At 38.8% G+C, this 13,886-nt stretch overlaps 1 protein-coding gene across 1 annotated transcript in view; it reads left to right on the top strand.

Moving 5' to 3' along the window:
* LOC139538915 (low-density lipoprotein receptor-related protein 1B-like) overlaps positions 1 to 13,886 on the top strand; it is a 555,698-nt gene that overhangs the window by 253,630 nt on the left and 288,182 nt on the right. The window contains exon 4 of the mRNA XM_071341488.1: positions 2,440 to 2,568. Within this exon, the coding sequence (XP_071197589.1) occupies positions 2,440 to 2,568 (129 nt within the window). The remainder of the gene's footprint in view (positions 1 to 2,439; positions 2,569 to 13,886) is intronic.

Here is a 13,886-nt window from a genome sequence, read left to right as displayed (position 1 = left end):
TACACAGGCAGTTAGAAAAGCCAAGGCTAGCTTTTTCAAGCAGAAATTTGCTTCCTGCAACACAAATTCAAAAAAGTTCTGGGACACTGTAAAGTCCATGGAGAATAAGAACACCTCCTCCCAGCTTCCAACTGCTCTGAAGATAGGAAACACTGTCACCACCGACAAATCCACTATAATTGAGAATTTCAATAAGCATTTTTCTACGGCTGGCCATGCTTTCCACCTGGCTACCCCTACCCCGGACAACAGCACTGCCCTCCCCTCTGCTACTCGCCCAAGCCTTCCCCATTTCTCTTTCTCCCAAATACAGTCAGCTGATGTTCTAAAAGAGCTGCAAAATCTGGACCCTTACAAATCAGCCGGGCTAGATAATCTGGACCCTTTCTTTCTAAAACTATCTGCTGAAATTGTTGCCACCCCTATTACTAGCCTTTTCAACCTCTCTTTCGTGTCGTCTGAGATTCCCAAAGATTGGAAAGCAGCTGCGGTTATCCCCCTCTTCAAAGGGGGGGACACTCTTGACCCTAACAGCTACAGACCTATATCTATCCTACCCTGCCTTTCTAAGGTCTTCGAAAGCCAAGTCAACAAACAGATTACCGACCATTTCGAATCCCACCATACCTTCTCCGCTATGCAATCTGGTTTCAGAGCTGGTCATGGGTGCACCTCAGCCACGCTCAAGGTCATAAACGATATCTTAACCGCCATCGATAGGAAACAATACTGTGCAGCCGTATTCATTGACCTGGCCAAGGCTTTTGACTCTGTCAATCACCACATCCTCATCGGCAGACTCGACAGCCTTGGTTTCTCTAATGATAGCCTCGCCTGGTTCACCAACTACTTCTCTGATCGAGTTCAGTGTGTCAAATCGGAGGGTCTGTTGTCCGGGCCTCTGGCAGTCTCCATGGGGGTGCCACAGGGTTCAATTCTTGGACCGACTCTCTTCTCTGTATACATCAATGATGTCGCTCTTGCTGCTGGTGATTCTCTGATCCACCTCTACGCAGACGACACTATTCTGTATACTTCTGGCCCTTCTTTTGACACTGTGTTAACAACCCTCCAGGCGAGCTTCAATGCCATACAACTCTCCTTCCGTGGCCTCCAATTGCTCTTAAATACAAGTAAAACTAAATGCATGCTCTTCAACCGATCGCTGCCTGCACCTGCCCGCCTGTCCAACATCACTACTCTGGACGGCTCTGACCTAGAATATGTGGACAACTACAAATACCTAGGTGTCTGGTTAGACTGTAAACTCTCCTTCCAGACTCACATCAAACATCTCCAATCCAAAGTTAAATCTAGAATTGGCTTCCTATTCCGCAACAAAGCATCCTTCACTCATGCTGCCAAACATACCCTTGTAAAACTGACCATCCTACCAATCCTCGACTTCGGTGATGTCATTTACAAAATAGCCTCCAAAACCCTACTCAATAAATTGGATGCAGTCTATCACAGTGCCATCCGTTTTGTCACCAAAGCCCCATATACTACCCACCACTGCGACCTGTACACTCTCGTTGGCTGGCCCTCGCTTCATACTCGTCGCCAAACCCACTGGTTCCAGGTCATCTACAAGACCCTGCTAGGTAAAGTCCCCCCTTATCTCAGCTCGCTGGTCACCATAGCAACACCTACCTGTAGCACGCGCTCCAGCAGGTTTATCTCTCTGGTCACCCCCAAAACCAATTCTTCCTTTGGCCGCCTCTCCTTCCAGTTCTCTGCTGCCAATGACTGGAACGAACTACAAAAATCTCTGAAACTGGAAACACTTATCTCCCTCACTAGCTTTAAGCACCAGCTGTCAGAGCAGCTCATAGATTACTGCACCTGTACATAGCCCATCTATAATTTAGCCCAAACAACTACCTCTTTACCTACTGTATTTATTTATTTATTTTGCTCCTTTGCACCCCATTATTTCTGTCTCTACTTTGCGCTTTCTTCTACTGCAAACCAACCATTCCAGTGTTTTAAGTTTTATTTTACTTGCTGTGTTGTATTTACTTCGCCACCATGGCCTTTTTATATTTTTATTTATTTATACATATATTTGTTTGCCTTCACCTCCCTTATCTCACCTCACTTGCTCACATTGTATATAGACTTAATTTTTTTTTTTCACTGTATCATTGACTATATGTTTGTTTTACTCCATGTGTAACTATGTGTTGTTGTATGTGTCGAACTGCTTTGCTTTATCTTGGCCAGGTCGCAATTGTAAATGAGAACGTGTTCTCAATTTGCCTACCTGGTTAAATAAAGGTTAAATAAATAAAAATGACTTTCCAACGTAAGTTCCTTGGTTGTGTGGTAACCATTTCTAAGGTGGTACAGTGAGGGCCACATTAAGAATACTTTATGTATTTGGGTCATGTTTGAGCACACCTAATTTGTTAGAAATGGCTCTCCCTTTCTGCCCAGATCATGATGAATGTGCTGTGTACGGAGCATGTAGCCAAACCTGCCTGAACACCTACGGCTCATATAGATGCAGCTGTACAGAGGGATACATCTTACAGAATGACAGAACATCCTGCACAGCCAAACAAGGTGAGACTAAGCGAACTGTATTACAAACAACATCATCTGCATATATGCCATATATTCTTCATTTCTATTAATAAACATAGACGATACAATGTTGGTTCTTCGTTCAACCATTCTGGGTGTCCGTATATGATTAGGCCTAGTTCATCTTAAACTTGTTTTTCAGCATTGGGTAGCTTCAGTAGAGGAACTATTAATTTGTTCCACCACTGACCACATCTATCTTCCCCCGAGTGGCGCAGCGGTTTAATAAGGCACGGCATCTCAGTGCTAGAGGGGTCACTATAGACACCCTGGTTTGAATACAGGCTGTATCACAACCGGACGTGATTGGGAGTCCCATAGTGCGGTGCAAAATTGGCCCAGCGTCTTCGGGGTTTGGCCGGTGTACTGTAGGCCGTCATTGTAAATAAGAATTTGTTCTTAACTGACTTGCCTAGTTAAATAAAAAATATATCTCCCACCAGGGAATGTGGTAGTAGACATAGTCAGGTTAGGATAATGACATATTTAAGGATTCTAAGGTTTTAACTGGTAACCATCTCAACACTCTGGGAGAGTTTTGTGGTGAGACAATACCCGGCATTGCCTTGATTTATGTTATGGTCCAATAACTGGCAAACAAAGCAGTACACCTAGCTGGGGAGAGTCACACTGTTGCCAGTTTTAATCAATGTGACTGGTTTCCTACCAGGAATAAACTGAATATGATTACCCATAAACTTAACTGAACCTAACACACTAACACATTAATATTAATTTAGCAGAGAAAGATTGCAGTACAGGGATAGCTATGGGTTTACCATTAGTTGTATAAGCTCATGAATATAAATTTAAGGAGCATATTTTCTCAGAGGCCATGAGATGGGGAGATGTAGAGGATGAAAAACATATTAAGGGGTTTAATGTTTAATTCAAGTTCAGAAAATATGTTGTTTTCTTCTTCTACACTGTAAAACATTTCCTGTAAAATGTACAATTAGCCAGTAAATTACTGTAACTTATTATACAGTACAGGTACTGTAATCCATTGTATGGTAATCCATTTTATGCCACAAAAATATTACTGTAATCTATTTTACAGTATATTACTGGAATTGCCCATGCAGCGATATATTACCCAGTGTTCTTTGCAAGTTTTCAATTTTATATTTACATTTGTATTTCGGTCATTTAGCTGGCGCTCTTGTCCTAAACAACTTACAGTCAGTGCATTCAACCAAGGTTGATAAAATAAAAATGTATAATTACATTTCAGTAGACACTCTTATCCAGTGAAACTTACAGTAGTGAGTGGACACTATTTCCATACTTGTCCCCAATGGGAATCAAACCCACAACCCTGGCATTGCAAGTGCCAACCAACTGAGCCACACAGGACAATATCACAGTTGTAGCAAGTAAAATATTTTTGTAACCGTTACTGAAAATGTTGTTGTAGTTAAGCATACTATTGGTCTTCAATTTTGACTGTGTAGTTTCGGGGGAAAAAGTGGTGTTTCATTGGTGGGGGTGGCCATGTTGTTGGGGATCAGAAATGTCCTTTACAAGTGAAACAGATTGATGTTTCCAGGGTGAAAGCAGTGCAGAAAGTGTCATATGCTGAGGCAGTGAGGAAAGTAGAGAATGGTGGACAAAGGGTGAGGGAGCCTGAAAGGATCTCTGTGAGTAGTAGGCCAGTACAAAGTGACCCGGACAGTTTGTGCTTTAGTAAGGTTGACTTCTTGGCGTGTATTGCTTTTGTCATTAAAGATGGAAAGGAAATCCCAGAAGTTTGAATTGGTAGTAACAGCAACAGAGAAGATGTTGGATTTCAGAGATTTTAGTGCAGAAAAACTACAGGAAGTTTTGAGAGAAGGGGTTCCGATGGCCTGGTGTAGGATCTGTTGGGGCGTGTTGCGGATAGTGGTACAGTGCCTACAGAAAGTATTCACACCCCATGACTTTTTCCACATTTTGTTGTGTTACAATCTGAATAAAACATTTATTGAATTTCAATTTTGTGTCACTGGTCTACACACAATACCCCATAATGTCAAAGGGGAATTATGTTTTTAAAAATGCTTACAAATGAAAAAATGAAAAGCTGAAACGCCTTGAGTCAATAAGTATTCAACCCCTTTGTAATGCCAAGCCTAAATATATTCAGGAGTAAAAATGTGTTGAACAAGTCATATAATAAGTTTCATGGACTCACTCTGTGTGCAATAATAGTGTTTAAAACGTTTTTTTTTTTTTATCACTACCTCGTCTCTGCACCCTACATAAACAATTATCTGTAAAGGCAGTGGCGGTCGGTGCTGTTTAAAATGAGGGAGGACGCAAAAATGTTTTATGAACATGGTCTCATTTCTATTACAGCATATTGGATGACTGTCATTCATATTCCATTCCCCCAGCTCAATATAACATTGATGGTTTAGGCTACTACATAATACTCACATTTTCCATATACCCATCATGATGTTGCTATAACCTAGCCTATAAATGAAAGTTTACAACGTAGGTGCACACAGGTCTAGAGACATTTGAGTAATCAAGGTGGCAGACATTGACACATTCAATACGGCCTCGCACACTAGCTAGCTGCCCAGAAAGATTCACAGTTGTAATCGCTGCCGAAGGTGATTCTAACATGTATTGACTCAGAGGTGTAAATTAGATATTTCTGTATTTTATTTTCAATAAATTTGCTGAAACTTCTCCAAACATACTACCTCATGAAGCTGGTTGAGAGAATGCCAAGAGTGTGCAAAGCTGTCATCAAGGAAAAGGGTGGCTACTTTGAAGAATCTCAAATATAAATATATTTAGATTTGTTTAAAAAAATGTTGGTTGCTACTTGATTCCATATGTGTTATTTCATAGTGTTGATGTCTTCAATGTAGAAAATAGTAAAAATAAGGAAAAACCTTGGAATGAATAGGTGTGTCAAAACTTTTGACTGGTACTGTATATAGGTTAACACGGCGGTGCAATTTCGTTTTTTCCCCCTTTTCCTATTTTTTGTGTATAAATGTGCAATGCACTTTCCAAACTGTGAAAGGCAACAAAACGCAACAAAGCGTTTAGCCTGCTGGAAAACCATGCAAAGAAGAAGACATTTTATGATATACAGTGCATTCGGAAAGTATTCAGACCCCTTCCCTTCTTCCACATTATGTTACATTACAGCGTTATTGTAAAATGTATTAAATAATTTTCCTAGAGCTGGACGCCAGACCAAACTGAGCAATCAGGGGAGAAGGGCCTTGGTCAGGGAGGTGACCAAGAACCCGATGGTGACTCTGACAGAGCTCCAGATTTCCTCTGTGGAGATGGGAGAACCTTCCAGAAGGACAACCATCTCTGCAGCGCTCCACCACGGAAGCCACTCCTCAATAAAAGGAACATAATAGCCCACTTGGGCATGGTCTTGTTTCTATTGCAGCATATTGGATGACTGTCATTCATATTCCATTCACCCAGGTCAATGTAACAGCGATAGGTTTAGGCTACTACATGACACTCAAATTTTCCCTATACCCATCATGAGGTTGCAACAACTTAGCCTATGAATGAATGTTTCCAACGTAGGTGCACACAGGTCGAGAGAAAAAATGTAGGTGACAGTGAAATTCAATATCGCCTTGCACACTCTTGCCTGCATCTAGCTGATATAGGGTGTAATTATTAGTCCAACAGTTGCAAAAGACAATTTATTTTGGAGAAATTCAGGTATGTTTATCCCCATTTTGCTCCACTTGCTTCCGTTTAAGAAACGTTTTTCAACAGAATCGTGGAATGAATACACCCATGATCACGAGTAATCCGAGTTCACTCTCATAACAGCCACGTTGTATTCCTTCTCTTCCCTTCTCTTGTGGACTTCAATGCACAACAAATCAGCTGTATGTGACCAGGCGAAAAAACCTATCCAAGCCAAACCTCTACAAACATCCTACATCGTTGTCACCATATTAGCTAAAGTAATGTCATAGTCAGCATAGCTAATAGAACTAACGCGTTAGTAAACCCGTTACAATCATGCAGTAACGTTAGTGTACATTCAGTAAGCAGTTATACCAGCGGGCCCCGGTAGCATAAAATGAGTAATTCCAAAAGCTTACCTTGATTTGGAAGAGTTCCAGTGTTGTGTTGGAAAGTCATAGCCAGCTAGCTAACATAGCATCCCTCTGTTTGAGCAATATGTTTCAGTAGGCTAAACTGTACGTGAAACTGAAAAGTGAAAAGTGAAAGTACGTGAAACTGAAAGTGAAAAAACAATGACAAAATCTCTCTCTCTCTAGCTTCTCCTTCATTTTGGAATGAATGAATTTGTTCAAAACTGTTCACCTATTGTCTTTCTCTCTCTTTGAGTCAACTACTCACCACATTTTATACACTGCAGTGCTAGCTAGCTGTAGTTTATGCTTTCAGTACTAGATGACTGCTCTGATCCTTTGATTGGGGGGACAACATGTCAGTTAATACTGCAAGAGCTCTGATAGGCTGGAGGACGTCCTCCGGAAGTTGTCATAATTACTGTGGAAGTCTATGTAAGGGAGTGAGAACTATGAGCCTCCTAGGTTTTATATTGAGGTCAATGTACCCAGAGGAGGACAGAAGCTTGTTGGCCTCCGATTACACCATGGTGCTACCCTACAGAGTGCTGTTGAGGCTACTGTAGACCTTCTTTGAGAAATAGTGTTTTATTCAATAATTTGGTGATGTGATTATATTTAGTGTAGTTTTATCTAAAAATTATAACTTTTTTAATGTTTCACAATTATTTATTTTTTTATTCAATGAGGAGGATTGTCCTCCCCTTCCTCCCCCGAGGAGCCTCCACTGCTGGGCTCATTGAATTCTACAGCAGGATTAATACGTGCTCCTCAGGCTCAGCGGCTCCAGATACGTGCTCCCTTTCTGACCAGCAACTGACCAGCATAGAGAAGAAAAAGACAGAACTGATAATTGATCGCATGGTGCAAGGATGAATGCAATTAATTGATTATTGAGTGTTATAACTGACACAGCTTTGAAGAACCAAAACATACACAGCCTCTGCTCCACAAACTCGATCTCAAGAAGGAATAATTTGAGGGGCTGCAGTTTGCGAACGATATTGTGCATACAGTGGGGCAAAAAAGTATTTAGTCAGCCACCAATTGTGCAAGTTCTCCCACTTAAAAAGATGAGAGAGGCCTGTAATTGAATGGGGCCATCACTGCTCTAGAGGAGATCTGCATGGAGGAATGGGCCAAAATACCAGCAACAGTGTGTGAAAACCTTGTGAAGACTTACAGAAAACGTTTGACCTCTGTCATTGCCAACAAAGGGTATATAACAAAGTATTGAGATAAACTTTTGTTATTGACCAAATACTTATTTTCCACCATAATTTGCAAATAAATAAATGTGATTTTCTGGATTTTTTTTCTCATTTTGTCTGTCATAGTTGAAGTGTACCTATGATGAAAATTACAGGCCTCTCTCATCTTTTTAAGTGGGAGAACTTGCACAATTGGTGGCTGACTAAATACTTTTTTGCCCCACTGTAAATATATCACTCTCACAGCAGTCAAGCAATGCACTCCGCCAAGACTTGTTCACAATCTAGTCCGGTTGCGGCCACAACTAGACCTCCTCTCAAATGTATCTAGAAATAATCATATTTGTATGCTTAGCAATCAACAAATGTACATTTTTTAAAGGTCATGAACAGTCAAAATCCTGTTTTTCATGAAATTGGATGGTATTTGGATGAAACCAGATCAAAGTATGATGACCAAAGTATGAAAAATGTCTGTTGCTAATACATTGATAAAGTTTCATCATAGTTACTGGTCCCCTCCCCATATCAAACACTTGGATTCAGGAGGTGTGATTATTAAGTGGATAGGGTGACATCACCTTAACATGAATTTTAATACACCAATGGTCATATGATATTGTCTTACCTAATTTAAATAAGTACCACCTTTTAACCAACATTGTAGAAGGCATGTTTACGGAGGGGCGTGGTTTATATAGCTAGATAGCTACTCTACTGATGCCAAAATGTGACTGTGGGGTGTCAGCAAATATAATTACAAGTTTACCCTATTCATATATGCCAATGATACATATATGTTTTCCCTTTCATCTGTGTCTGGTGTTAGCTGGTTACTGGCTAGCTAGGTCTTCATCCAGCATGGAACAAAAGGAGGGGAAGGGTTGTTCAAAACACAGATGCAGTTGTCAAGTCATTACATCGGTGCTGCGGTGAACCACATTATGAGAGACATGCCAAACGGGAGATGAATAAAACTTTTTTGATGTCATTGATTCAATTTCAATGTTGTTTTGTGTATCCCTAGATTTGCTTGAGATTATTTTACTGCAACACTGCTCACTGCGTCCAAGTTCCTTGACATAGGCATTTCAAAGAGCTGCAGTTCAAATCAAATCAAATGTATTTATATAGCCCTTCTTACATCAGCTGATATCTCAAAGTGCTGTACAGAAACCCAGCCTAAAACTCCAAACAGCAAGCAATGCAGGTGTAGAAGCACAGTTAAGGTGAACTCATGAATATTAGCTCCCCGCCCACTCAGCCTGTCTTTTCAAACCTCCTGGTGTTTAGCCATGAGAGATAAAGTACTTATTCTCACATTTTTTGCCTTTTTATCCAAAACAAATATTGTATCATGGTTGCTATTTTAGTCACTAAAATGGCATTTTTACATGAAAATCAGAATGACTGTTCAGGACCTTTGACAAAGGCTTCTAAACAGACAGTGATTACAGGGCAAAACAGATCAAAACGACATGCCACTCAACCGTTAAAGGTTTGAGATTTGCTGCCACTCTGATCTTACAGCACTCTCATTAACAGGTGCAACAAATATAGCCTCTTACAAGACCTGCCTCAAAATGTTAATAACTGAGAAACAACAATACCATGCACCCACTATTGTTCAAAATGTATTTAGTGCTCCAAAAAATATGGTATGGTACTGTATTCTTAATTACAGTACATGACTGACAATATTTGGTCAGTAAGCTACAATTGCGTTTTAGGAAAAGGTTGGTAGAATTCCTAAAATTGAGTATATTTACTGGGCATTCTACGGTGTTTTACTGTTGAAATTACAGAAAGGTCTTACAGTCTGCTGTAAAACAAATGCCCTTTTTTTTCAGGGGTGGATCAGCTTTAATATGCAGATAGATTGTTGCTGCCATCAATGTAATTGTCTGCATCATTTCCAATCCCCCATATATTTCGGGGGTAAATATATATATCTATATACATACACTACCATTCAAAAGTTTGGGGTCACTTAGAAATGTCCTTGTTTTTGAAAGAAAAGCACATTTTTTGTCCATCAAAATTACATAAAATTGATCAGAAATACAGTGTACATATTGTTAATGTTGTAAATGACTATTGTAGCTGGAAACGGCTGATTTTTAATGGAATGTCTATGTAGGCATATAGAGGCCCATTATCAGCAACCATCACTCCTCTGTTCCAATGGTACGTTGTGTTAGCTAATCCAAGTTTATCATTTTAAAGGGCTATTTGATCATTAGAGAACCCTTTTGCAATTATGTTATCACAGCTGAAAACTGTTGTTCTGATTAAAGAAGCAATAAAACTGGCCTTCTTTTAACTAGTTGAGTATCTGGAGCCTCAGAATTTGTGGGTTCGATTACAGGCTCAAAATGGCCATTAATAACTTTCTTCTGAAACTCGTCAGTCTATTCTTGTTCTGAGAAATGAAGGCTATTCCATGCAAGAAATTGCCAAGAAACTGAAGATCTCATACAACGCTGTGTCCTACTCACTTCACAGAACAGTGCAAACTGGCTCTAACCAGAATAGAAAGAGGAGTGGGAGGCCCCGGTGCACAACTGAGCAAGAGGACAAGTACATTAGAGTGTCTAGTTTGAGAAACAGACGCCTCACAAGCCTTCTAGGCAGAGTTGCAAAGAAAAAGCCATATCTCAGACTGGCCAATAAAAAGAAAAGATTAAGATGTGCAGAGGAACACAGACACTGGACAGAAGAACTCTGCCTAGATGGCCAGCATCCCAGAGTCGCCTCTTCACTGTTGAACTTTGTAAGGATTGTTTAATAAAAAATAACGATAATTTGGAGATTTTTTCATTTTAATGTAACCGAAAGTGAGGAGTTGTAATCTGAATAAAGAGAAAAAGGCCATTCTTGAACATGGGGTGAGACATTATTAGTAATTTACTAGAGAACCATTTTGGATTTAAGTATAACTTTTGCATGACTGACGCCTTTAGTGAGAGGTCTAATGCTTTAATATTTAATAATTTCTGCCCTCTGAATTCCTATTCGTTATACAAATAGGCCCTTTTAATTTTCTGGCTTGCCATTCCTAATAAATTTGAGTCTTTTTTGTTCATATAATTTAAAAAGCAGGTCACTAGGTGTAGGCAAAACCATAAGCAAATAGGTAAACTGTGATATGACTAGAGTTAATCAGGGTGATTTTTCCACAAATAGACAGGTTTTTTCCTTTTCATGGTAGCAAGATCTTATCTATTTTTGCTAACTTTCTATTAAAATGTATTGGAGTCAGTTCATTTCTTTCTTTCGGGATATGTATACCGACTATGTCCACATCCCCGTCAGACCATTTTATTGGTAAACTACACGGTAATGTAAAAGTATATATTTTTTGTGATCTAATACGTAATATCTTATCTTTTCATAATTTGGTTATAATACAGAGGTTAGAAAAAGTATCTAGAACCTCTGAGGCTGTGGAGGGATTCTAATTGTGGTTTTAAAAGAAAACATGCATCATCAGCGTACAATGACACCTTTGTTTTTAAGCTAAGGATTTCTAATCCCATAATATTATTGTTGGATCCAATTTTACCAGCTATCATTTTGATGGCAATAATAAATAGATATGTCGATAGTGGACAAGCTTGTTTAACTCCTCTTGAAAGTTTAAAACTTTCTGAGATGTAGCCAAATGTACTTTATTTTACTGTGAATTTTACAACCTGCTGTATTCAGTTCATGCAGTATCATACTATTGATTAATACAGTAAGTTACTGATAAAATTACAAAAATGATTAACAGTGTGTATTTGACTTAATCAGTTTTCATCACAATGTTACAAGGTTCTGATTATATAATACAATGCTTTCACCTTGCATGTTCCAAAAAGTACATAGTCCAACACTTTGTGACATTTACTTGAACTGACATTTCATGAATTAAAAACGTATTTTTGCCTCTTTTAAAATATAACGTTTATCAGACAATTTCAATGCAATTCTAGAAATTATGTGGAAGGTAGATAGGCAGGTAGCCTAGTGGTTAGAGCAATGGACTAGTAACCGAAAGGTTGAAAGATTGAATCCCAGAGCTGACAAGGTAAAAATCTGTCGATCTGTCCCTGAACAAGGCAGTTAACCCACTGTTCCTCGGCCGTCATTGAAAATAAGAATTTGTTCTTAAATCTGTCGATCTGTCCCTGAACAAGGCAGTTAACCCACTGTTCCCCGGTAGGCCGTCATTGAAAATAAGAATTTGTTCTTAACTGTCTTGCCTAGTAAAATAAAGGTCAAAAAATAAATATATATACAGTGGGGAGAACAAGTATTTGATACACTGCCGATTTTGCAGGTTTTCCTACTTACAAAGCATGTAGAGGTCCCGGTGCACAACTGAGCAAGAGGACAAGTACATTAGAGTGTCTAGTTTGAGAAACAGACGCCTCACAAGCCTTCTAGGCAGAGTTGCAAAGAAAAAGCCATATCTCAGACTGGCCAATAAAAAGAAAAGATTAAGATGTGCAGAGGAACACAGACACTGGACAGAAGAACTCTGCCTAGATGGCCAGCATCCCAGAGTCGCCTCTTCACTGTTGAACTTTGTAAGGATTGTTTAATAAAAAATAACGATAATTTGGAGATTTTTTCATTTTAATGTAACCGAAAGTGAGGAGTTGTAATCTGAATAAAGAGAAAAAGGCCATTCTTGAACATGGGGTGAGACATTATTAGTAATTTACTAGAGAACCATTTTGGATTTAAGTATAACTTTTGCATGACTGACGCCTTTAGTGAGAGGTCTAATGCTTTAATATTTAATAATTTCTGCCCTCTGAATTCCTATTCGTTATACAAATAGGCCCTTTTAATTTTCTGGCTTGCCATTCCTAATAAATTTGAGTCTTTTTTGTTCATATAATTTAAAAAGCAGGTCACTAGGTGTAGGCAAAACCATAAGCAAATAGGTAAACTGTGATATGACTAGAGTTAATCAGGGTGATTTTTCCACAAATAGACAGGTTTTTTCCTTTTCATGGTAGCAAGATCTTATCTATTTTTGCTAACTTTCTATTAAAATGTATTGGAGTCAGTTCATTTCTTTCTTTCGGGATATGTATACCGACTATGTCCACATCCCCGTCAGACCATTTTATTGGTAAACTACACGGTAATGTAAAAGTATATATTTTTTGTGATCTAATACGTAATATCTTATCTTTTCATAATTTGGTTATAATACAGAGGTTAGAAAAAGTATCTAGAACCTCTGAGGCTGTGGAGGGATTCTAATTGTGGTTTTAAAAGAAAACATGCATCATCAGCGTACAATGACACCTTTGTTTTTAAGCTAAGGATTTCTAATCCCATAATATTATTGTTGGATCCAATTTTACCAGCTATCATTTTGATGGCAATAATAAATAGATATGTCGATAGTGGACAAGCTTGTTTAACTCCTCTTGAAAGTTTAAAACTTTCTGAGATGTAGCCAAATGTACTTTATTTTACTGTGAATTTTACAACCTGCTGTATTCAGTTCATGCAGTATCATACTATTGATTAATACAGTAAGTTACTGATAAAATTACAAAAATGATTAACAGTGTGTATTTGACTTAATCAGTTTTCATCACAATGTTACAAGGTTCTGATTATATAATACAATGCTTTCACCTTGCATGTTCCAAAAAGTACATAGTCCAACACTTTGTGACATTTACTTGAACTGACATTTCATGAATTAAAAACGTATTTTTGCCTCTTTTAAAATATAACGTTTATCAGACAATTTCAATGCAATTCTAGAAATTATGTGGAAGGTAGATAGGCAGGTAGCCTAGTGGTTAGAGCAATGGACTAGTAACCGAAAGGTTGAAAGATTGAATCCCCGAGCTGACAAGGTAAAAATCTGTCGATCTGTCCCTGAACAAGGCAGTTAACCCACTGTTCCTCGGCCGTCATTGAAAATAAGAATTTGTTCTTAAATCTGTCGATCTGTCCCTGAACAAGGCAGTTAACCCACTGTTCCCCGGTA

This window comes from Salvelinus alpinus, chromosome 14 (assembly GCF_045679555.1).
Source record: "Salvelinus alpinus chromosome 14, SLU_Salpinus.1, whole genome shotgun sequence".
Lineage (NCBI taxonomy): Eukaryota > Metazoa > Chordata > Actinopteri > Salmoniformes > Salmonidae > Salvelinus > Salvelinus alpinus.
The sequence above is the reverse complement of the archived record's forward strand: the minus strand, read 5'-3'. Positions and strand labels throughout refer to the sequence as shown.